General features: G+C 36.6%; 1 protein-coding gene across 1 annotated transcript in view; it reads left to right on the top strand.

The window, feature by feature from the left end:
• TOP2B (DNA topoisomerase II beta) overlaps nucleotides 1-25524 on the top strand; it is a 61203-nt gene that overhangs the window by 14145 nt on the left and 21534 nt on the right. Inside the window, exons 2-16 of the mRNA XM_054384846.1 lie at nucleotides 6152-6325; nucleotides 6990-7080; nucleotides 9890-9953; nucleotides 10746-10891; nucleotides 11215-11312; nucleotides 13253-13465; nucleotides 13547-13720; nucleotides 18234-18335; nucleotides 18419-18556; nucleotides 19921-20059; nucleotides 22576-22733; nucleotides 23432-23557; nucleotides 24835-24945; nucleotides 25057-25162; nucleotides 25361-25470. Coding sequence (XP_054240821.1) covers nucleotides 6152-6325; nucleotides 6990-7080; nucleotides 9890-9953; nucleotides 10746-10891; nucleotides 11215-11312; nucleotides 13253-13465; nucleotides 13547-13720; nucleotides 18234-18335; nucleotides 18419-18556; nucleotides 19921-20059; nucleotides 22576-22733; nucleotides 23432-23557; nucleotides 24835-24945; nucleotides 25057-25162; nucleotides 25361-25470 — 1950 coding nt within the window. The remainder of the gene's footprint in view (nucleotides 1-6151; nucleotides 6326-6989; nucleotides 7081-9889; nucleotides 9954-10745; nucleotides 10892-11214; nucleotides 11313-13252; nucleotides 13466-13546; nucleotides 13721-18233; nucleotides 18336-18418; nucleotides 18557-19920; nucleotides 20060-22575; nucleotides 22734-23431; nucleotides 23558-24834; nucleotides 24946-25056; nucleotides 25163-25360; nucleotides 25471-25524) is intronic.

The raw sequence follows: 25524 nt of genomic DNA, 5'->3' as shown, positions 1-25524 counted from the left end.
AAAGAAAAACTTCCACTTAAAGAAGTCAAACCAAAGATGTATACTGCAGTTATTGCAAGATTAAAACTGATGATGAAACATATATTCTTTGTTGTAGTTTTGCATTTTCTTGTCTCTTTAGCTAGGTATAGTTTTTCTCTGGGACTGCCAAACTGTCCAGATAAAGTCTGTATTAAGATTTAGCATGTTGAAGTACAGCTGTTTGCAGCATAGGTAACCAAACTCAGCATAGTGACTCAACATGATTTCAAAACAAAGGAACACGACATGACCTATTTTTTGTCAGAAAAAGCCAATAAAAATCTCTGACTTAATATGAATGTCACACATGCTCTGTTATTTGCCCAAATTTCAATGGAGGAGACTCTAAAAAGAAAAAAATGAAAAAGGGAAAATGTGAAGAGAGAAGATGTCAAATCCATATTTGGAAATTGTTAGACTGAAGATAGACAGTAAAGTTTATGTTACAAAACTGTCATTGTGAAAGGCTACTTGAGTTTTGACTCTTGAGATCAATAAAGGAAAGAATGGCTATAGTCTTTGCACAGTACTAATTAAATTTGTAGTAAAAACAGCTCCAGAAGACAAACTGCAGTCCTCTCAGTCATGCTGGAGAAAGTGGTTATGATAGTGTGTACAAGAGTCTGTATGAGGTAAACCGTGCAGCAGCTGCTATCAGCTGAGAATCAGTGTATTTTCCCATGCAGTTACTGCTAAGCTGTTTAAGTCTTAAGATGCTAGCTACGTCTGAAGTCACAGTACAAAAAGCATACTTATAAAGCAGGATGCATGAAGTAAGTTACAGCATTCCAAACTACACAAGAATGGTCATCCTGCTGACTTACACTAATGTGGATGTGTATATTCATCATTTTTCTGCAGGGTTTGAAATTCTGAAAGACAATCAAGAATCTGTAACAAAGTCGTGAATTCATAAGAATATTGGAAAAGGCAAACATTGTGTCTAAAAAACAAAATTGGCAGCATTAAGATTGAAAGGCAGGTCCCGAAAACTGGGTAACCTGTAAACAAGTCTTCTGCTCCACAGTAAGTCTGGGGTTTTTTTAAAAGTCCCTTGGCACTTGGTTAATTCTCTTTAGGGGTTTTCTTGTGAAACAGTATGTGGTGCCATTTTGAGAAGTGTTATTGGAGCTCTAATAATAGGGAGATCTTTCTTATGGGACAGAATACAAAAGGCATTCTTGTGACAAATCCAAAATATACTGAAAAAATTGTCAGTTTAACACTGCAGTTTAGTGCTTGCTCAGTTAAAATAAAATTTTAAAAAAATGTTAAGAAGGGGGAGGGGGAGATTTTGCTTTCTTGCTATAGTTTTTGCATTAGGTAGTAGAAATTCAGCAGATGAAAGCACTTCAAGTTTTTTAAATTTTCTCTTCTAAGTTATCATGGAAAACATAATGGAAAGACTGTGGAAGATATTTGTGTCCACAGATCTATGGCATTGATTCAGTGATGAAGATTTTTTTTTTAAGCTTTTGGGATGCCCTCTTGTAATGATTTGAATCAGAACAAACAGGTTAAACTGAACCAGCAGGTTAACCTGTCTGTTCCTCCAGAACAGAACGGGGGGGGGGAACCAATACACAAAACCAAACTGTGTTGAGACAAAAAGAATGGGATAAGAGTTTACTGAATAAATTAGGTAACTCTGTCCTGGTTTTAAGCCAGGAGCTACTCTGGGCAAAGGGACAGAAAAGATATTCTGCTCCTTTTTGGGGAGTAAGAAAAAAAATACTGCACACTGACTGGAAGTTTAAGTGGAAATTCTATTTACAAGTATATATACAAAAAGGCATTCAGGTAGAATGAATACATTCACAAATTAGTCTGAGTCTACCAGGCCACAACCTTCCAAAATCCTCTACCCCTGCCAGCCTGAGCAGGCCTAAGAGCAGGCCAGAAGTGTCCCTCCACTAAATTTAGGCCTACCAGGCTTCACCTGGCCTTGTGATGCATCTCAAAATTCCCCTGACAGCTAGGGCTGTCTCTCCCCACACAAACTATCAGATAAGAGGTATGAGCTCCTCTATAAGGAGGAAGAGAGGAAAGAGGAGAAGAGAGCAATAATCAGCTAGACACTGCCTTAAATAGTGTGACAGTAGAAATCAGAATAGAACAACATGTTACAAAATCCTGGGGCGACCAGATCTGTCCCATAGGACTCTGTCTTTTGGAGGACTTTGTCATTTTCTTAAAGATACCTGAGCCTCAAAAGGACCACACATGATCAATTACCTTAGCCAATTTGCAGAAAAGGCATGGTGCAAAGCAGCAGTGAGCCAAAAGTCCAAGCCAGAAAACTATTCCACCATCTTTCCCTGTCCCACCACCACCAGCACAGCGGAGCAGCCAACACCCAAAGCAGCAACCAAAACAGGAAGCCTCCCATGTTACAATCTGAACTTCGAGCCCCATAATACTTTGCTCCGGCCAGTATTGGCATTTTTGAAGCTGGCATGACTGCAGCATGGTATGAATAACAGCAGCAAATTCAACTCAACCCATGACACCTGTAAACAGCACTTGAAGTCTGAGAATGTCCATTCAAGACAGGGACTTGGAGCTAGTCTTCTCTTTCAGAGTACAGCACAGCCCCAAAGGAAACTGTCTGGGAAACTGCAGTTTTGCAGAGTTCTGATGCTCATGTACCTGTATAATAATGTTAGTTTGTGTAAACGAACATTTTGTGGCTTCTGATTTTATGCTTGTTTTTATGGTATATTAAATTATGTAAGTTCTGGATGTTTGTAATGAGTGTATTTTGCATACAGAAGATATGCTATACTTGGAGAATCGTGCAAATAAAATCTGTCCTGTGCTATGCCAATGAACATCATCAAACCTTTAGGTAGAGCATACTGAAAAGGTGTTCATGATATCTTAGTAAAAATTATGGAATTAATGTTCTTCAGACTTTTTGTTCTCCTAATAGTCACTCACCAGGAAGAAAAATCTTATGCTAGTTTTCTGGGTGTCCTTTGCTGCCTGCCTGCCTACCCTCACACACTCCCCATTAAATTGGACTCTATCACATTACAGTTAGTGTACTTTAAAAGACAGTAGGCATAGCTATCACAAGTAGTAGAATGACAGAAGATCCTTACTACTGCTGTGTTAAAGCAAGCTTCTGCAGCACTAGTTTTCTCTAGGGAGCAAAGTTTGTCTAGATGTGACCTCTGTCAACATGGGATTGGGAGCTAATGGAATAGTTCCATTTGAATATTCTGGTGGTTTTTACACCTGTAATTCCTTTGCTTTCTTTGAGTTGCATTTCTCTTCCCTTCTTTCAAACTTCTACTTTGCCAAATATTATTTTCTTTTCCTGCTAATCGCTAGTTCCTTTGGAACAAGTGAGCATGGTAAAATAGTGTTAATAGAGCTATGGAACAAGTGAGCATAGTAAAATAGTGTTAATAGAGCTATGGAACAAGTGAGCGAGCTAAAGGTGACTCCTTTGAAGTATGATGCCAAAGATGATCATGAAGTATAGCCAGTAAGTTCAGAAAGAAATATATGTGTGTGTGTGTGCACACATATGTGTATATATATAAAATTAGATACCCATACAGTAAAACTCTTTGGAAGCCTGGACATCATTCTGAGAACCGTTACAATGAAGAAGGTTTAGAGGATGGCCACTAAGATGATTAGAGGACTGGAGCACCTCCCTTATGGGGACAGGCTGTGAGAGTTGGAGCTGTTCAACTTGGAGAAGAGAAGGCTCTGGAGAGACCTTATAGCAGCCTTCCAGTACCTTAAAGGGACTACAAGAAGGCTGGGAAAGGACTTTTTTTAAGGGCTTGTAGGGACAAGAGGGAATTGTTTGAAGTTTGAAGAGGGTAGCTTTAAACTGGATTTTAGGAAGAAATTATTTACAGTTAGGGTGGTGAGACACTGGAATAGGTTTCCCAGAGAGGTTGTGAGTGCTGTCCCAGAGATGTTCAAGGCCAGGTTGGACAAGGCCATGAGCAACCTGGTCTAGTGGAAGGTGTCGTGCCCATGGCAGTGGGAATTGGAACTAAGGGGTCTTTAAGGTCCCTTCCAAGCCAAACCATTCTGTGACACTTGGCAATGCTTCTTTAGTAACAATTCTCATTCTTCCTGTTCCATATGTCAGTTTCTTCCACTTCCATGTATCAGTTTAATATATGTTTGCAAAGTCATGTTTGTTTTTTTCTTGCTTAGCTGATCCATGGCTAATCATTTTAGGATTGTGGTGGTGTTACAGTTTAAGGCCAAATGACAGTGAAGAGACTCAATTAACTTAGATACCAAAACACTTTAATTACACATAAATGTGATTGCAACTTCCATGTTTGGTGTGAGACATGATGTGCTCCAGAAGAAAAGTCATGAGTTAGTGTTGTGATTCTAACTCTGTTGTGTGTAAGTTTGGTGCAGGATTGTGAGGTCCCTGAGTTCTTTCACTCTCTTATTTTGATGCTGTCAGTTACAGGACTGGGTAGTAGAGAATATTTGATTTGGCCTGTTCAGGTTTATTCATTGCCAGACAATTGGCTGTTGTCATCACTGGTGCACACAGTCTGCTTGTCTCAAAGATTCTTGAAGTATGTGTTTCATAGCATTTGCAGACTTTTGCAGTCTGTAAATAAACTAGAAAAATGTCATCTCTAGATCTCTAAGTCTGGAAAAGAAAGGTAATTTTCCTTGTTCTGAGTAAAATTAAATGCTTTATTCCTCTAGTGCCTGCTGAGGGGCTAGGGGGAATAAAATAAAAGCATCAAGTAGAATGTGGAGAGGATAAATTTGAATAATACAGGGAGAATTATTAGTGTTAATTGTATGCTGTAGGTTGGTATATGGCCTTATTTACTTAGTTGAAGTGGTTTGGGTGAGTTCAATATCATCTGCATCTTGTTCCTACGTGTTGTTTCTATGTGCCCTTGTTCCTAGGCTTTCTGACCCTTTGGCTGCAGTGCTATTTGAGGCTGCAACAAAGGCTAGGTTAAGAGAGAAGTGAAGATACTTTCTTCTTGCTGGGAGATATACATGGTAACTGCTGAATCCAGGGTTGGTGTTTAACCTGCATTTACTTTATGTAGAAATTTACTGGGAACAGTTAAATGGGACTAAAATATTTAACTGAGTGGCAAGTGGGTTTTGTCCTTTTTATTTATCTGTTGATGGTTTTTACTGGTCATGTAACACCTGCATCAAAATTGGTAAAGCCCTTTTAAGAGAAGATTTTAGGCAGGTGGTGACATTTTTTTCCCCTGTTATATCTGTTAGCCAGGTAAATACATCATGTGAATTCAAGCTAGGTTTGTTGGTGTTTAAAAGATAATGCTGATTTATAGGGAAAATGTCATACCTAGTCTCCTGGTAGGTATGCTCTTGCTGTCTCAGAATGGGCTGTTTCTACATTTGTGTGCTCTGAGAAATCTTGATTTTTCCTTTTGTGTGGTTTTAGTTTGACAGGAAGGACGTATTTATCAGGTGGAGTTTGCTGAAAGATGAACCAAATCGACATATCCTTCCCTCCAAAGCTTATTAGTTTTCTGTAACACTGCTTGTTCTTCTACTTGAGGCATTTTCCATGATGTTCAACCACATTAGGCTTGAATTCTGTTTAAATTCCAACTTCAGCCTATGTGAGTCTCTTTTTTTTACAGTTCTTGGTTTATTTAGTCACGAAGTATTCTAAACTGGGGTTGTGTCAGGTTTAATTACTTCAGTGAAATAAAGAATGCAAATTACAGCAATTGAGAAGCTATAGGAGAGGCATTACAGTGTTTCTTAAGTCCCTTAAGTTTTGCTGATATAATTCAGAATAGTATTCAGTGGTTTAGATTTAAATGCTGAAGTACAAAATGGATAAGTACTTCATCTGTGGAAGTGGGTGTCTTTTGTAATATATTGTTATTTGCTTATTTTCATTTATCGTGCTTAGTACTCAAGTTTGAGTATGTTACAGTGTGTTAAGGAACTGCCATATAATTTGTTGATTTTTTTCCTGTGGGGAGGGTAGCTTGATCTTAATACACATGAAAGCTTAACATTTAAATTACATGATATGTTTTGATTATAATTTAAGTGTCTGACAGGGTTTTTTTGTATCTTGGGAGTGACAGATTGAATGAATGAGATTGTTGGTGTCTTTATTTTTTAGACATTATTTGATAGTCAGATCAATGCTTCAAAAAAGGAAGACTTGGAAAATGTTAATAAAAATGACACTTCAAAGAAGATGTCTGTTGAGAGAGTTTATCAGAAAAAGACTCAGCTTGAGCACATCCTCCTCCGTCCAGATACCTATATTGGGTCAGTTGAACCATTAACTCAGGTAAGTGTAATTAAATTTGTAGCCTTAGTTTTTGTTGTTTTAACAGGGAAGTAATTATTCTGGTTAATAAATAGGCATATCTCTATTTTTCTGAATATTCTGAATTACCATGCTAAAAACTGTGGTCATGCATGCATACATACATACATGCGTGTAGAACAGGGGTCCAGTGAAAACTTTTTAAAGCAAAGCATGATTCACCTGAAATAACATGCTAAGCAAATGTTGAAGTTCAGTCAAAACATAAATGCACACCTAGGTGTGTAAACTCAGTTCTATGTGTACCTCTGTATTTACAAACATGCCTATATATATATATACACTTGTGTGTAGCATTTGCTCTAGGTCCAAAAATTCCTTGGTCTGTTTAGATAGAGAACAGAGAATTTAAGCCTACTGCTGGCACTTTTTCAGCTATTTCTTTAACTTGTCTTCACATGCTGAACTTCACACATTGTTGGAGTTCTCCACCAAGCAGAAAAGAATGGATTTTCATTATGGAAATCTGTGGGTAACATAATTTTTGCCAAACATCTGCTTCTGCTTTTGTCTTGTGTGACAGCAGCAATCAGATTGGAAAAGTTTGAAGTGAATAGGCCTTTGGAGAATCATAGACTGGTTACAAAGACAGTAAATATTTTTGTTTTATTTTGTTTACACGTAGCTAATGTGGGTTTATGATGAAGATGTAGGAATGACTTGCAGAGAAGTTACCTTCGTTCCAGGCTTGTACAAGATCTTCGATGAAATTCTTGGTATGTATTTTTAACAATAATACTGCTTTAGCATTATGGAGTACACACTTTTCTGAAAACTTTCAGAGCACGTTAATTTGTATTGAAGTTTAGACCATAGATTTAGAGCTCCACTGAACTGAAATGCAGTCAAGTTTTATTGCATCCCAGCACTACAGAATAGGTTAAAAAGGGAAGTTTTCAGTTGAACTTGTGAAAAACTGTAAATATTTGTTACTTAATGTCCAAACTAGATCATTCTTTATGATCAATATTTTTACAAGGTTTTTAATCTGCAAAGTTGATTAGGATCACAGTTTTAAGTGACATTCAAAAGAAGATTATTATTCTGAAGTTTTAGATCATAATTTCATTGAAAGTGTCTCCTCTACAAAAGGAGACTGGTGGTGATGATGGTGATTCTTACGTGCTTAATGTCTAGACTTGATACAGTTTTGAAATGTGTATCATACTGCCATTTAAAGCGTGGTGTCTGAGGCACAAACAAATCACAGAATCACAGAACATGATTCTTAGAAAAGTCTGCCCTAAATTCCCAAGTCACCGTAATCTTTATATCCTTTATATCCTCTTGGTGCCAGGCACACACTGAAGGCTAACCAACAGTAGAGATGTGCAACATCTGAATAGTGTGCTGCCTGCTGAACTGATATTTTGGGTTAATTGACATGAAATCTTGGGATAATTAGCATTGATGAAGTTACGTTGTAAGGATTCACTTGATTGCATCATAAACTAAATTATGTGTTGAGATCAATAGAGATTTTGTCATGACCTGGGTTCAGAACTTCTCCATACCTCTAAAAGTACACACCATCATGGGAGGGAGTCCACTTTCATCTTGTTCCATTTAAAAGGAAGATCAGTATCATATCATTATCATAGTACTGTATGGCTTACTGCTTCTTTATGTTACACCGATCAGTGCTCCACAGAATGTGGTTTGAGAGCTAGGGGTCAGTATAATTATATTATGAAAACTAGATGTTATAACTGTGCATACTTTTGAATGAAACTGCAGAATTTTAGCAAAAGCACCTTGAAACATCTGGTCTTATATTGAGATTCTTATAATCTTTTAAGATCTTGTCCTTTGTATTTTGGGGTTTTACAGAGTTATTGAAGTTGGAATAGACCTCTGAGATTGTCAAGTCCAACCTATGACCTAACACCACCACAGTGACTGGACCATGTCACTAAGTGCCACATACAGTCTTCCCTTAAACACCTCCAGGGACACCGACTCCACTACCTCCCTGGGCAGCCCATTACAGTGTCTAATTCCCCTTGCCATGAGGAAGTGCTTCCTAACATCCAACCTAAACCTCCCCTGGCACAGCTTCAGGCCATGCACTCTTGTCTTGTCGCAAGTTGCCTGGGAGAAAGGCCTGACCCCCACCTTACTATGACTTCCCTTCAGGTAGTTGTAGAGTGTGATAAGGTCCCACCTGAGTCTCCTCCAGGCTAAACACCCCCATCTCCCTCAGCCTCTCCATATCAGACTTTCCCTCCAGTTGCTTCCCCAGTCTCATTGCTGTCCTCTGGACCTGCTCCAGCAAAGGGGGAACACACCCACCAAACAAGGAAGTGGGGGGGGGGGGGGGGGGGGGGGGTAAACAAAAAAAAAAAAAAACAAAAAAAAGGAAGAAAAAAAAGATTTTAGAGAGAGGATGGGTGGGGAAATTAGGATATATGGAGGGTGGGTAGGGCGCGCGCGAGCGCGTGGCGCGAGAGGTTATTGGGAATGTTATTGAATTGGAATGAGGAATATATTATTAGGTTAAAAATGGGAATTGGGGGAAGTGGTGAATCAGGTGAGATGGGATGAGGGGGGGATTTATGATAGGAAGGGAAAGTTGATGGAATGGAGGAGATAAAGATGAGACACACACACACACACGTGAAGGATTGGGGGTGGGGTGGAATTGTGTAGGTAAATGAAAAGGGAATTGGTTTTGAGAATTAATGGTGAATCTGAAATATAACTGAATGAAATGGTAGATATGTTTAAGTATGTGAATAATGAAAAGATGTGATTATATAAAAGGATAATGGTGTAAGTAATTATTTTAGGTTGTGTTAGTGAAACTATGAAAAGATTATTTAGTTTGTGGGTGGTGGTTATTGGGTGTGGTGTATGGAGTATAAGAGGGGGTTGGGGTTGGGTGAGGGGGTGAAGGAGTTTTGTGTAGGGTTAGGTTTGGATTTTGGTTGTTGTTGTTTAAAGGGGTGGGGTTTGTGGTTTTTAGGAGTTTTTGGTGTTGGTGAATGGTTGAAATAAGTTGTGGGGTGTGGGAAGGATTATGGTAGTTTATATGTGAAGGTGAGATTATTTACTGTTAGTTATTTTGAAGAATATGATATGTGTGGTTAGTGTGGGGGGAGGGATGGATATTAAGTTGGGAAGGGTGAAAAGGGGTGATGTGATGGGGATTGGGTTAAGTATGGGTGGTTAATTTTATATTATAAGTTTGATTGTGTGGGGTTTTAGTGCTCTTATTTTAGAACAGTTATGAAAGATGACCCATAAATACGCGAGTGGTGCGAGAGAGAGAGAGCGAGAGAGTGAGATTCTTTCTGTGAAAACAGAGTCAGTAAGTATCAGAAGACTGAAAAGTATCTTCTTGCAGATACTTGGCCATATTTGTAGGCTTCAGTAATAAGATACAGAATTTACAAGGAGATACCAGATTAAGAAATACCCAGACCGTTGTAACTTGTGGTGGAATGTGCATATGATCAGTTTTACAGATCAAGTAATTAATTATTGCTCCTACAAAGTATTAATTTCTCCTATTTTATTTCACAGTAAATGCTGCTGACAATAAGCAGAGGGACAAGAATATGACTTGTATTAAAATATCCATTGATCCGTAAGTGAAAGCTTTATTTCGTTTACTTTCCCTGCCAGTGCTGTTGTATTTCACATTTGTACAAGTGATTTTACTAAATGAAATTTGATTTTTTTTCAGAAACAAAATAATACTTTTGGAATTATTTCCATTTAGCTTTATATCTTAACATAAAAAGGTGAAGTGATTAAGTACTATCATTCTGAATTTACAACCATTTTCTTTCGTTAATGTTTAAGTAAAACTTAAACCCAGAAAATCATAACATTTGTGATTAGGTGAAAGTACATCAGTACATAACTGTATCCAGCCAGGTTACTCATAAATCTCATAAACCTTGAGGTTTTGTAACATAATTTTACACTTCATGAACTTCCATGTTAACTCATTTAGCATTAGGTTAAGGTTATGTTATCAGGCTGAAACCGCAGATTTCAAATATGTTATTAGCACTGTTATTTGAAATTCAATACTTAAAGAGATATTTCCTAATGAAAAGTACTGTAGTTAAATAGATGTTAATTGGGTTTCTTTAGTAGTACCTTTTCAGTGACATTTAACTGAATAATAAAGGTTTTAAAAACTTAATTTTCACACCTAATCTTTGGGATAAATGTGCTGAGAAGTAATTTTTCTGCAAGTTTTCCTTCTAAGATGTCTAATAGGCACAAAATAAGTGGGTTTTTTTGCAATTGATAGGGCTGTGAATAAATGTGGTAAGAATATGGTATTGTATTTCATAACAGGTAGATTGCCTGAAAGAGTCTATTGTCAAGAGACATTGATTGACTTAATGTATTCACTATTTTTTAGGGAATCAAACATTATCAGCATATGGAATAATGGAAAGGGTATACCAGTTGTGGAACACAAAGTAGAGAAAGTATATGTACCTGCTTTAATCTTTGGGCAACTGCTAACATCCAGCAACTATGATGATGATGAGAAAAAAGTTACAGGCAAGACTATTTAACACACTGTTTTATTCAATGAAGCCATTGTTTGCTTTTCAGTATGTTCTCTCTTCTTTTTCTACTCCATTTCATGACACAAGATTACTTAGTCACCATTACTATAGCTCTTTCTTTGAGTAAAAATGACTTAAAGGAAAAAACTTACCTTTTCTTTTCTAATACCATTTAATACCACTGGCATCCTTTGATAGCTGTTGATATGTGGCCCAACTTTTGTCTTATACAGGAAAATTTTACTTTATTGGCATACTCTGTGTATCCTAAATATGGCTCTGCTCTGAAAAACTTCTGATATGTTGTTTTTTCAGGTGGGCGTAATGGCTACGGTGCAAAGCTTTGTAACATATTTAGTACAAAGTTTACGGTTGAAACTGCTTGCAAGGAATACAAGCACAGCTTTAAGCAGGTATAGAAATGATCTGAACTGTTTTCCTTTGGTGTGACTATAAATTTAAAATTTAACATGTTTTCAATATGTCATGAATATTTCATTACATGAATCATTTAACATTCAGATGAATGTGTAGAGTTTGCAGGCTAGGTTAGTTAACAGTAAAATTGGACCTTCTGTGTACTAGAGTTTTGGGGTTTTGTTTAGTAATATTTTTTTGGGAGTGCTAGGTGACTAAATATGAAACATTTCTTCTGTTAAAATGAAAGTACTTTCATATGCAATTGAAAAGAAATATATTGAAACATTTTGCTATTGCTGTTACAATATTTGTAAAAAAATTTCAGCTTAGTTGTACAAACGTGGAAACAATTATCTAGATAATTTTGTTTAGTGTTAAAATTGGGTTTGAGGTGCTTATGCCATGAATTTCAGTAATTTAGCTGGACTTCAGTGCAAATCCCTCCTTCCTCCTGTGGTGGGTTTAGGAATTATCCCTAACACGAATTTGGAGACTTACCCCTGAAATAAATCACCAGACTAGCTCAGAAGGTTTGGAAGCAAAGGAAGCTGTATTTACAAGCAAACTAAAATCTAGAAATATGAAATCCCATGAATATGTACTCTGTATATATGTTTACAATTTAGAAACAATACAAGAGACCACTCTGGACAAAAGCTAGGGGACTACCAACAGCCCCCTGCCCAAGCCCGTACAAGGGGAAAAAGAGAAAAGGAGAAAGGATTTAGCATAGCCTGCTAGTACTTAGCCACAACAAGGAATGCAGCCAAGGTCAGCAAAACCAAGCAGAAGCACCAGCCGATACCAGCTAGAGCTAGAGGTGAAAAGAGAGAGAATAGTTTGTGCAACTAACTTTAATCCCAGTTAGCAAGCCAATGGAATTATTTAGACCTTATTGTTACTTTTCTTTTACATCCAGTGGTAATTTATTTACCTTTCTACTATTTCCTCTGGAATTTTCCTAGGCATTAGCCTATAACTGTGATACCTCCCCCTTTGAACCGATTGCCTGTTGTTATTGTTAGCACACAGACCAAGGATTGAATGTAATCTCACAGCTTTGACATGGCCAGCTTTCTAAAGTGTGAAGAATCTTGGTAGAGTATTAGATTCCAAAGTTCCTTGTGTTTGGAGTCTTTCAGAGTTGGTGGCTTCTTTTTTTTTTTTTTTTTTTTGGACAAGTGATTTCTGGTTATGCTGTCATGCCACTGCATAAACAATACACTTCAGTGGCTTTACTTGTCTCTTTAAAAATGTAGGGGGGTTTTTTGGTTGGTTTTTTTTTTTTTTCTGACTGCCAAAAATTAAATCGATACTGGTTTGAGCGTAATTCTTGCAAATGAGGTGCTTTATGACTGAGATAAAGTACCATGTTTTCCAATATTTTTGAAATTGTGAAAACTTAATACAACTGTATGCTGTGAGTAGACATTTTCGTCTTAGTCTTATAAATGTGCCTGTGCTCTTAAACAATGGACAGTAACAACACTAATGAGTCAAGTCTAAGCAAGTTGCTTGGTCAAGAAGCATGCCTTGGTATTCTGCATGGCCACAAAGATGCTGTCTCATAGACTGGTGAGTCTCTGCAGATGGACTAATATGCCTGTCTGTAGAAGTGATGGGCAATAAGGACTGTTTAGCTCACTTGTGTCTGATTCAGTCAGTTCTGTGGTGGACTCTCTTTGCAATAGGATCATGTCCTTCAATGTAACAATACTTGCATATTTACAGAAAACACCAGTCTGCTGTCACCTATGCTTGTGCAAATGTTGGTAAAGCAATGAATTTTATGTGTAGAATTTTACCAGAGGCAACTTGTAAAAGAAGTTGGTGAGCTTTTTGTTGTTTAGCTGTTGGAATTCTAACATAGCTGGAAAATGGAACAAGGGTAATGTGTATTGTAAACTAACATCTGAAATGTTTGTTTCCAAAGACATGGATGAACAATATGATGAAGACCTCTGAACCTAAGATTAAGCATTTTGATGGTGATGACTACACATGCATTACATTCCAGCCAGATCTATCTAAATTTAAAATGGAAAAACTTGATAAGGATATTGTGGCCCTCATGACAAGAAGAGCATATGATTTAGCTGGATCATGTAAAGGAGTCAAAGTCATGTTGAATGGAAAGAAATTACCTGTAAGAGCCTCACTTAAAATATTTTAAGTGTAGTGAGTATTTGATGTGAAGAATAGTAATGGCTATCTGTGCTACTCTTAGGTTAATGGATTTCGCAGCTACGTAGATCTTTACGTAAAAGACAAGCTGGATGAAACTGGAGTTGCACTCAAAGTTATTCATGAAGTTGTGAATGAACGGTGGGATGTGTGCCTCACTTTAAGTGAAAAAGGGTTTCAGCAGATCAGCTTTGTAAATAGTATTGCTACCACAAAGGTGAGTAGTTAAATGATAAAAAATGTAAATGATAAAAATGTGCTAAGGTTATGCCCAGTCAGTCGTTTGATAAAAAAATAAATCTGGGTTATTAAAAATTAACAGGCAAGAGAATACCTTGCATGAGAGGATCTGACAGAGCAATTGGATGCAAACAGAATATATTCATAGCTGTATTTATGAATATGCACTAGTTTAAAAAAAATAATTGGGGTTGGAAAAGATGACCTTTGAGGGTTCCTTCTCACCTGGTGCAACCTGTGAATCTGTGAGTTATCAGTGATGCAGGTGTCCTGTATGAGCATACTTAGTATTGATCAGATAAAAAAGAATGGAGATATCCTATTCCTCCTTTTTTAACACATTGTAATAAAATAATTCTGAAATTAAAGTAAAAATTTGTACAAACTCCTTTAAAGCTAGCAGTAGGAGGTTTTATAGGACAAAAATACTTTCGGTGTTCTTGAAAAATGGATTTCCATTTATGGCTTTATGATGTATAAAACTGGCCTGAAGTGTTGAGATTTTTTTTTTTTTAGTTTGTGTTTCTATGTAAGAGGATCTAGGTGTTTCTTGTACTTATTAACAACTGTAATAGTAGAGAAATTATGTTGGCAAATTGTCAGTTATGAAAATGCAGCAATATGTTCAGCATACTAAAGTACAATCCTTATGCTTCTCAAATTGCTGGAGTGGTCCAGCACCAAGGCAATCACATGAAATCAACTAACATAACTCTCATTGATGCCTGTTTGAGTTGCCCCAGGTTTAGAGATCTGTGATCTGTTGTGGTGAAAGAAGTCATTGCCAGTCTTTACAGATTACTCCATATGAGTGATCTAACAACAGAACAGTCAAACAATTATCAGTGTTAATCTCACTGCTAGTTGATGTGTAGCCTGTGTTTTGGCTACATTTTTAGTATGTAACTTCTTCTAGTATGATTTTCCGTGTAGCTGAGCCAGCATTCAGTGGTAAGGGGAATAGTTTATTCCATTGTAGAATATTTACTTTCTAAGTGTGGATTTTAATTAAATGCTTATCTAATGCTTGTTAAAACATGGGATAACAAACATAACCAGTAGGTGAAAGGTTAAAACTTAGTTTGAATTCAGGCCTTTTTATGCAACATAAAGAAAGTAGCATGACCTTAAAGATGTATATACTACTTTTATGAATAAGCTATCAATGTAGAGAAACTTAGTAATGCTTCCTATCAGGTTAATAAAATGTATTTGAAAAAAATAACCTGTTGACTTCTAAGCTTAATATATTGCATACATTTGCTCAAAAGATTTTGAGTTTGCCTCTTTAGGATCAGTTTTCACCCATCATGCAGTTACACATACATTGTTATCATATATTCTTTAAGAAAATTCATAGAAAAAGTACTGTGTATTCTTCAAAGGTAAGTGTTGTAATTTCTAGTTTTTCCCACTCTCCCGATCCATGCCTTATGTGTGTGACTGGATGTGGAATGGGGCCGGTGAACCACCTCACCAGCAATTGATGTGCAACTACCCACTGATGAGACATAATGGCTAGTAACTAACTGCGTCAGCTGCCTGTCCCCTTATCTGCTAACAGGTGAGGAGCTCATTTCAGCTGTTTTTTGGTTATTTATCGCTGTTTGCTGAAAGCTTTTCATTTCTGTTCCTGGATAAATTTCACCCAGTCGTAACTTCCACCTTTTTTTAAAATTGCTTTAAATTCCAAACGAGTTTTGGTTTTGGTGGTTTTTTAAAGTTGACAGGGTGGGGTCTTTTTGAGGGGTGTATAGAACGCTAGGTGGTATGTTGAGGCACAGTTCCCTTGGTTTGTTCAGGCTATGAGGCAGCATTTGAAAGAATGTTTGTAGCTGTTAGGGCCGTGCAGATAACCTTTAGTGAGACTTCTCTAGTTCTGAATTTCAAGCAGTAGCTGTAGTAGAAATTGTAGTAGAAACTTCACTTATTAGCATAGTAATCTAAAAATATTTATAATAGGATGTCACTGCTAACTGTAATGCTGCTGATCACTGCAGCAGAAATGGTCGGCTAATACTGATGCAGTGTCGGGTAATACATGACTTGGGCGGAGGGAGCATCTCAATCTGTAAAAATTTGCTTGTGTACAGCAAGAGATTCAGGACCACTCAGATTTATTCTAATAAAATATATCAGAAAGCAAATGCAAAAGAAAATAGGGTTTTGTTTGTATAGCTGATTAAATTAAAACTTCCATTTTATAATTAGCTTCTGAATTTGTTTGCTATATGAGCCATTTATCTATATGTCTATAGAATTTAAACATGACGTAACTCAGAATTAATTGATGCTGTTGACTATTGATGGAAATTTGAATGCAATGAATATAAGAGCCAGTCTTAAGCTTAATTTTTGAGATTTTAGTTGTTACCATTTCACTAGATGTCCTTGCATCCTGAGATTTGCAAGACTGGGGTTAATAATTACATTCTGGAAAAAGAAGGTTATGCAGTTTTAGTGCTCTTCCTCATAATAATTACTGACAGCCCTCTAAATTTGGAGGGTATTTTTCTTTTTGTGTCTTGTATTGCAATATACTGACAGTCGGGGCAGTTAGAGGCTGTTATGCTTCTGTAGTGGGTAGACGTGCCACCTACTGGTGAGATGGTTGAAAGGTTCCCAACTTTGAGCTCTGAACATCCCTCACACTGAGTTACACACTGAGAATGGACACAGGAATGGGGAACTGTTATAATAAATAATATCTTATAAGAACAAACATTACTGGTAAGTAGCTATTTTTACTATGTCAAATGTTAGTTTTAGGAAAATATTTGAAGTGCTAAGATTGCAAAAAAAAAAATTAAAATTGCTAAAATCGTAAATACAAAAATATATTGAGATATTCCCATAATCATAAGTTTTCAGTAATATGATGAGTAAAAGTCATCAGTTTTAAAATTGTCATTCAAATGTGGAATGCTTTTTAAATGTAATTTGATATTTTCCTATAGCAGCTTTTCTTTACGGTTTGGAGATGGATTTTTTTTTTTTTAATTTAATGTGGCAGGATGTCAGTATTTCAACTTGAACTCTTCCTACACTAAAACTCTTTCATCCACATGTGAAAAAAAACTCTTGTGTTTTAAATGTGGTGAGTTTGGGACTTTGGGTGTTTTGTTGTTTGGTTTTAGTTTTTTTAAAGAAAAATGCTGTGAAAAAAAACCACTTCTGTCTATGATGCTTCTAGAACACACTAGTGGTTTGTGTTGCTGTTTATTAGGTGACAGGAACAAGAGATGGTTTCTTTGAAGTGTGAGTACTGCTTTGGTTATGACTAACAATATTTACTATCTTAAGCTATTTCTTTACCTCCTCTCTCTTTTTTTTAATTTTTAAAAATTTTCATCTATAGTTTCTACGTGAAGTTGAGCACATAGCTATTATCTCACATCAGTTCAACCACATCACATCTTTTCTAGTCTTTTCAGATGTACACTTTTCCTTCAAATATAGAATCATTGCTAGTTGTTCTTTCTTTTCCTCTGTGTTTTTGGCTATTGTTTTTTCTTTGGTTTTGTTGATTTCCATTTCTTAGTTCATATCTAACCTATTTCCTCATACCCATCAAATGCTTTTTTTGGTTGCTGATTTAAAGTTTAAGTCCAAAAGAGAATTGTATTTAGAGAAAGTGATAGAAGCTTTGGGGCACCTTCTGAAAGTATTTCAAATACTTAGTGCTTCCAGTTTAGACTGAATTTCACCAATAGTAAAACCACTTTTTAAACATCAAAAATCCTACTTCCATCATCCTGATGTATTGCAAAGCACGAGTTATATATGGCTTTAAAAAAGGAACTTTTCTGATTTTACTTCCAAAGTTTAAGAACGTTGTAACTGTGAGGTGAATATATTGCCTCTGACAAAATTTTTCTTGCAGTAATGCCTTGACTTGAAATACCAAAGAATGCTAATAGCATTAATTCAGATAGTTCTGTAAACACAGATAAGAAAAGAGATGGCTTTTGTGAAGGAGTAGGTATGGATGCTGTATATCTAAGGGTGAGCTCTTGGACGTTTTTTTGTGAATTAAATGGGGGAAACTTGATTTGATAAACAAATTGGTGACATTTTCAGTCCAAGGTTATTTATGTGCTTGATAAAAAGATACCTCGTGACAGCTGTGTGGTATTGCAGATGCCAATGCAGTGCTACAAAGTAATTTTCATATCTACCATAGTCTTAGGGCTTTGTATCCTGTTACAAGCTGTAAGCAGCTACATTTGAAGCCTGCCAATGTACAGTGAATCAAAGGTCTCCTGCTTCTTTAGTTCCATGTAAAATACATCATCCTCACTTGTATGAAGACTGAATAACATGAAAGGGAAACTTTAAAACAGATTTTCCCTTGTTATGCTTGCAGCTTCGTGTGCATGGATTTCCAAGTTTAAGTGCAACTACAGAAATTTAGTTGATATGGATAAAAACTATTAGGAAATTAAATGGGTTGTTTTTTTGTTTTGTTTTGGTTTTTTTCTCTCATTAAGGGTGGTAGGCATGTTGATTATGTGGTGGATCAGGTTGTGGGCAAACTGATAGAAGTGGTGAAAAAGAAGAATAAAGCTGGAGTTTCAGTGAAACCATTTCAGGCAAGTAATTTCACTTAAAAAAATATTGAAAAAGGTGAATGTGGTAATTTTGTTCAGTAAATTAGTTTCTGTGTTTTCAACAGGTGAAGAATCATATATGGGTTTTTGTTAATTGCTTGATTGAAAACCCATCATTTGACTCCCAGACAAAGGAAAACATGACATTACAGCCTAAAAGTTTTGGGTCCAAGTGCCAGCTATCTGAGAAATTTTTTAAAGCAGTAAGTAAAGCATTTTTCTTTTTTTCTGTGAAGCAGGGATTGACATGCTGTATCAAGTATATATATGTTGATTAATTAGTGCATTATAATATACTAATGGTGACATTAGTATATTATAAAAACCACATGGAGGAACTTCTGCTCATTCTCTAGCCTTAGTAATGGGAGCAATGACTGTTTTCTCTGTTACCCTGCATTTAAAAGCAAGTTTCACCCAATTAGCTTATTTCTTGGATATTCTGATATTTCTATCAATGAAATGTGTTTGATTCTGAAAAGCTAAAGATAGGTTTTGACTAGTTTCTTTTGTTAGAATATTTTTCTGAAGTTGAGCATATTGTCTGCCTTATTCTTTGATTTCAGTCTTATTCTTTTCCACCAAAGTGAAAAGAAGAGGGAAGGAACATGTCACATTTACTTATTCTTCCAGTAATCAAGGAAACACAAAATTGTGACTGTAGTATTCAGAGTGATCATTATTCTCAGTCAACAAATTTAGAGATTTTGGCTGTAGATGAGCTAAGAACTGCTACTCTAATGGAACATGTTAGTAGAAATACATGGAAAAGGTTTTTTTATACACGGAAGGAAAAGTAGAATTCTGTTAGCCAGAATTCATTTTACTGAGTCCTATTTAGTGCCATGGGTATAAATGGAAATTCCACAACACAATCTTGTATTAATTCTTCAGATTTTACTATATATATTGTATTTCTAGGTTTGATTTATAGTGTTTCTGATATTCCCGAATGTGAACACTCATCTCCACAGCTGTTAAATGTGCAGCAAAATCTCTAGCCAATGAGTGCTGCATTATGGGGGATAAAGAGGAGCCAGAGCTCCATCTATGTTTTCTTGTGATGTGAAAACAAACCTAAAAGCGGTTTTAGTTTAGAAAATATACTATATGTGATTTTTGCTTCACATGTATTTCTTTTTCAAGTGGCTGATATAGAGTTTTAGATGCTTTTGGCTGTCTTTCAGCTGTTTTCAGTCATTACCAAAGAAATTTTAAATGGTTACTTTTTGGTGCCAAAGTCCAGGAAGCAGGTGCTTAGTACCTAAAATATCTCAGCACATCAACCACATAACGTAAGACAACCATTTATTAGGTCTTTTCTTCTTTCCACCGATGATAAAAGTGTGGGAAAGAAGCCGTTTGAGTGTTGTGGTTTGATTTTTTGTGCATAAAATGCCAGACAGTAAAGTATGTGTTAATTCTTTGACTTTTTATATGGCCTAGTTTTTAAAACTTAGAGAGATTCGAGAAACAGCATTACATCAGTAACTTAAAATTGAAAGATAACAATCTGCTGTGTGAAGCTTTACTTTTCTCATCCACAATTCTCATCTGTTGCTTGTAGGCTTCTAACTGTGGTATCATAGAGAGTATTTTGAATTGGGTTAAATTTAAAGCACAAACTCAGCTGAACAAAAAATGTTCATCAGTGAAACACAGTAAGATCAAGGGCATTCCGAAACTGGATGATGCTAATGATGCTGGTAAGAGCACTTGTTTTAATGTATTTAAGGCTTCATAGATTTCTTTTTTTTCCCACAGATATCATAATTTAAAACCTGACTTTATTTGTCATCTTTATGTATACCGTTAAATAAAAATGTTTCTAGCTTTCTAAACTTTCTATATTACAGAAACACTGTCCTCTCTATGACAGAGAATTAACAATGCTGAACACAAGTGGTAGTCTAGTTTAATATTTAAATGCGTGTAGTTTCTATTTGTGTTTTCCAGCTAAGTAATGTTGCAGATATTCTGTTTCAGGGTTGACCAGTCTTCTTGACCTTTCTGGTATAAAAAGATTGGAATATTTCTAGGGTCTCAAGCCCTACGAAGTAGATCACATAGTGTGCAGACCTGAGGGAATGGTTCAAGAGAGTTTTTCATCAGACTTTAAATGCCATTAGGTTCCTCTCTGGGATGTGGGGCAAACTGTGTTAACATTAGTTGACTTTTAATACATTCTTACATTAGCAAATGCAGAGAAATTGCAATGGAGTAGGTATAATTAAGTAGGTAAAAGTATGTAAGACTGATAGAGAGGTGTTTTGGTTTTTTTTTTTTTTTTTGGAGCTCCAGTGTTCAAGTCACAGATGACTTGAAGAGATGATGAGCTCTGTTTAATTTTCCTCCCTTTGCTTTTGATTCCTTGGGCTCAGGTTATTAATTTTTTTTTAATGGAGTTTTCTTCAATATTTCACTACTTCCAGTTATTCAGAACTCATTCAGAAGTTGATAATCTTGGCTCCTTTACCAAGTGTTTTGCTTGTGGAATTTGTATTCCTTAGTCAGATGCATGTTTCTTGTATTTTTTTCCTTGGAGAAATGCTGTGGATTTATGGATGTCAAGCTTAGTACTCATAAGTAACACCATGAAGTTCATGTAGTTTTGTCTTTGAGTTTTTTTAGAGCTGCATTCAGGAAAATACTTGGCAAATTGCATTTCCATGAAATTAATTGCTAATGATCACATCTATTCAAGAGGAAAGTACACCTGGATGGTATTCAGATGTGTTTTGTGCAATGCATTTTGGAAAAAAAAATTGACTCTCATATATCTAAAGCAGCAGACTAGTATTTTTCTTGGTATTTGGATTCCACCTTGCTAGTGGCTATTGACACCTTTTGATACACTGTGAGTAGCTGCCTAATCTAGATTATATTAAGCCTTATGTGTGATTCAGAAGACCAAAGATTTTGAATGTAAGTTCTGTGTAATAGGAAGTGCAGAGCTGTTTTTACCTACCGGATAAAGAAAAATCAAAACAATTAAATGTCAGTATATTCAGTAGGTGAGATTCAACCTGCTTGAAGTTTTTTGCAGTCTTTCCTGCTACTTGGCCTTGATAAAATAGCAAAACTGCTTAACAAGCATTTGTACCCTTGGAAAAAAGGATTCCTTTTTTGAACCTGCTTATTATTTAAAACTCATGGAATCACAGAATATATCTGGTTGGATAAGACCTCATCAAGTCCCTAAGCACCAGGTTCACATGCAAGTTGAACACCTACAGGAATGATGACCACTACCCTGGGCAGACCATTCCAATGTTTAATAACCCTTTCAGTGAAGATTTCCTAATATCTAGCCTAAACCTCCCCTGGCACAGCTTGTAACCATTTTCTGTAGTCCTATTGCTTGCCACCAAGGAGAAGAGGCTGGCCCCCTTCTTCAGGTAGTTGTAGAGAGCAATAAGGTCTCCCCTCAGCCTCTTCTTCTCTGGACTGAACAACCTCAGCACCCTCAAATGCTGCTCGTAGATCATGTCCTGCAGGTCCCTCAGTGAGCCTTGTCGCCCTTCTCTGGACATGCTCCTATTCAGCTATTGGAGTTGCAATAAACAGAATGTGTGTGTGGTACCACTATTAAGCACGCTGGTCAGACACCAAAGTGTGTGTCTTGTAGAATCAAAATGACATGATTATTAAAGATTTACTTCTTTTGAGATTTTTCTGTTAGGTTTTTCTTAGAGTTGTCTGTCTTGAGATGATGGACAATAAAAAGAAATTAACCCTAAAAAGGGTAATTTAATAAATTACTTCTGAAATATTCTGTGAGGAAAGGGGAAATGCAGCATGGGAAATAACTGCTGTATAACTCAAGCATGTATAATCTATGTGTGTAAGACATTTGCAGCTAGAAGAATGAAATGGTAAAGGTAGAGAAGCAATCTGACATGGGGACCATTACATAAGATGTGCTACCATAGCATCTCATTTCTGTGTGTTTTGCTCCTTGTCCATAGCAATCCAGAGTGCATTGTTAAGGGCAAGGATACTTATTCCTGTTGTATACTTTTTGATAGGGATGGCCATCCCTAAAATAGAAATTCAGCCTATTTAAATCACTTGACATAGAGTAGGGAAAATATTCGTGACTGATTAAATTGTATTTCTGTTATTTGAATTTAAAAGTTATGCTTTCTGTTGGGTTTTTTTTTGGGTGGGGAAGAGGACTAGGGGGTTTTTTTCCTCACTTCTGCTTCTTCTTGGGCTGCAGGTGGCAAACATTCCTTGGACTGCACATTAATATTAACAGAGGGAGACTCTGCCAAATCTTTAGCCGTCTCTGGCTTAGGTGTTATTGGTAGAGACAGGTACGGAGTATTCCCACTCAGAGGTAAAATTCTCAATGTTCGAGAAGCTTCTCACAAACAGGTAGGTGGTCCTGTCATCTCTTTTTAGCTGGCAAATGGATCTTTCCTGTTTATTTCTGATTTCTACAGTTAGACCTTCATATTTTAATATTTTTTTAAATTAAAATTTTGTGTCTGTGATTTCATAAAGTACCAGTTACTTTAAAGCTTGAGATAAGCCTGGAAATATTAAGTGCAGTAGTACAGTACTGGAATGCTAAAGTACATTTCTTCACATGTGCAAGGAAATTCTGCTATCACTCATATTAGCATTTTGCATGAATAGTTAAGATCCCCTAAACTTTATACTCTCTCCACTACCATGTGGTTTCATTGCCTTTCAGTGTGAGGCAGCATCAGCAGCATTACCCCAGCACATTAATTCCGTTGCACTCCATGCTTTGTCCATAGTAAGAGTCATGTTGCTGATGCCCATAGAAATAGTGGAAAGAGAAGGCAGCCTTGTTAGATGATGTGCACTTCTCTCCCTGCCTTCTGGACCCACAGTGACTGTAGAGGAGAAAGGGAAGTCCTGGGAATGTGCATGTTCAGAAAAAATATATACAAGTGTGAAGCTTGCAAGGAGATAGGAATAAAAAGGGTTAGAAGTTAAGGTAGGGGTTCGTTGAAAAAGTAACTGTAAAGCCCAGCTGAAAAGGATTGGGGTGTTTTTGAATTTCTGCTTTTTACACTGACTGCACAGATAACTTTTTTATACAGATTATGGAAAATGCAGAAATAAATAACATCATCAAAATAGTTGGACTACAGTACAAGAAAAGCTATGAAGATCCAGAATCTCTGAAAAGCTTGAGATACGGAAAAATTATGATCATGACAGATCAGGTTAGTCTGCAATTCACAAATTTTACTTTACAGAACTTCTTTAACTGTGTTTTGCTACAATCTGGTAGGCTCTATTTTTGTGCTTTATAACTTGCCTATGTGTTATGGCAATATGGATGTATTCAGAGGAAATTCCAAATGTATGAGGTTACTTTTTGCAAGTAATTTATCTATATGTTGGTTTGGTTATTCCAAATGAACAACTGAACTTTGGTGCACAGTAGCAGAGACACCAAAGTAATAATAAAAACAAGAATACTTTTGATAACTCAAAAATCTGTTGAAAGGTAGTACGAAATTTAACAGTAGATAAGGTATAATGTGAGAAAGTCTGGGAAAGACAATAATGTGGATAATTATTATTTTATAATTTCATGAATTGTGTGCCTGTTGTTCAGAATGTAGAAGTCTAGGAATCCTTTGCCTTGGATATTTGTGAATCACAGAATCACAGAATGTTAGGGGCTGGAAGGGACCTCAAGAGATCATCCAGTCCAACCCCCCTGCCAGAGCAGGATCACTTAGAGCAGATCACACAGGAACTCATCCAGGCAGGTCTTGAATATTTCCAGAGAGGGAGACTCCACAACCCCACTGGGCAGCCTGTTCCAATGTTTGCCTGTTCCAATGTTCCCCTGTTCCACCCTCACAGGGGAAAACTCTTCCTCATGTTTCCATGGAACTTCCTGTGCCTCAGCTTCCACCATTGCCCCTTGTGCTGTCATTGGGCATCACCCAGAAGAGCCTGGCTCCACTGGTCCCAGTGCTGACCCCTGAGGGATTCCACTAGACACAGGCCTCCAACTAGACTGTTTCATTGACCACAACTCTCTTACTTCTTCCCTTAAACCAGTTCTCAATCCACCTCACAACTTAATTATTTTTTCCCAGCGGGGTTGAACTATCAAGCATTGTAACACCAATGAGAACTACAGGCCAGAGTTGGTTTTCTTCCACAGAGATGTGGCTCCATGGTGTCTGGGAGAGCTGCCTAGCTTTCAGAGAAAACATGTCACAGGCAAAGGAAACTCTGGGCTGCAGCTATGCACTTGGCTTGGAACAGCTTGCAATTAGCACTATTCGGGATACTGCCATTCACAAGTAGCTATTTGAGACCCAGGTCCAGTTTGGAATCCAAATTAAAGCTGTTTCCTTCTGTGTTTTCTGTCAACAGACATTGTTTTCACATATGTAGGCCAGTTAGTGGGGGGTTGGGGTTTTTTTTTGAGGATCTGACATTCTAGAAGATTACCTCACGTTTTTCTGGTGTGATTTAGGATCAGGATGGATCTCATATCAAAGGCTTGTTGATCAACTTTATTCATCACAATTGGCCATCGTTGTTGAAACATGGTTTTCTTGAGGAATTCATCACTCCTATTGTAAAGGTATGGGGTTTTGGCTTCCATTAATGAGATCTTGTTTATTACTCACTGCCACAGAAAAGTTGATTTGGTTTTTTTTGTTTTGTTTTGCCTTTTTTTCCTGTTTTTTTAAAGGCAAGCAAAAATAAGCAAGAACTTTCATTCTATAGTATTCCTGAATTTGATGAGTGGAAGAAACATATGGAGAATCATAAAGCATGGAAGATAAAATACTACAAAGGTTTGTGTAAAACAGATAAGTGAACTTCATGGATCTAAAAATATATAATAAATGGGTGCTATGAGTTTTTGTTTGTAGCTTTTTTCATGATAGTATTGTTGGTAATTATTTTATAATATTCCCAGTAAAGTAAAAGGGGTAAAATAGTAACTAACTTAAATTTTGAGTATGAAGGAACTATTTATTTTTATTGCACAGGTTTGGGTACCAGCACTGCTAAAGAAGCAAAAGAATATTTTGCTGACATGGAAAGACATCGGATCTTATTTCGATACGCTGGTCCTGAAGATGATGCTGCCATTACACTGGTAACAATGTACAAGAGTGCATTTATGTGATACAGAATCCCAGAATGGTAGGGG

The sequence above is a fragment of the Indicator indicator genome, chromosome 11 (assembly GCF_027791375.1).
Source record: "Indicator indicator isolate 239-I01 chromosome 11, UM_Iind_1.1, whole genome shotgun sequence".
Lineage (NCBI taxonomy): Eukaryota > Metazoa > Chordata > Aves > Piciformes > Indicatoridae > Indicator > Indicator indicator.
Note: the sequence above shows the minus strand (reverse complement) of the source record. Positions and strands in the feature narration are given on the sequence as shown.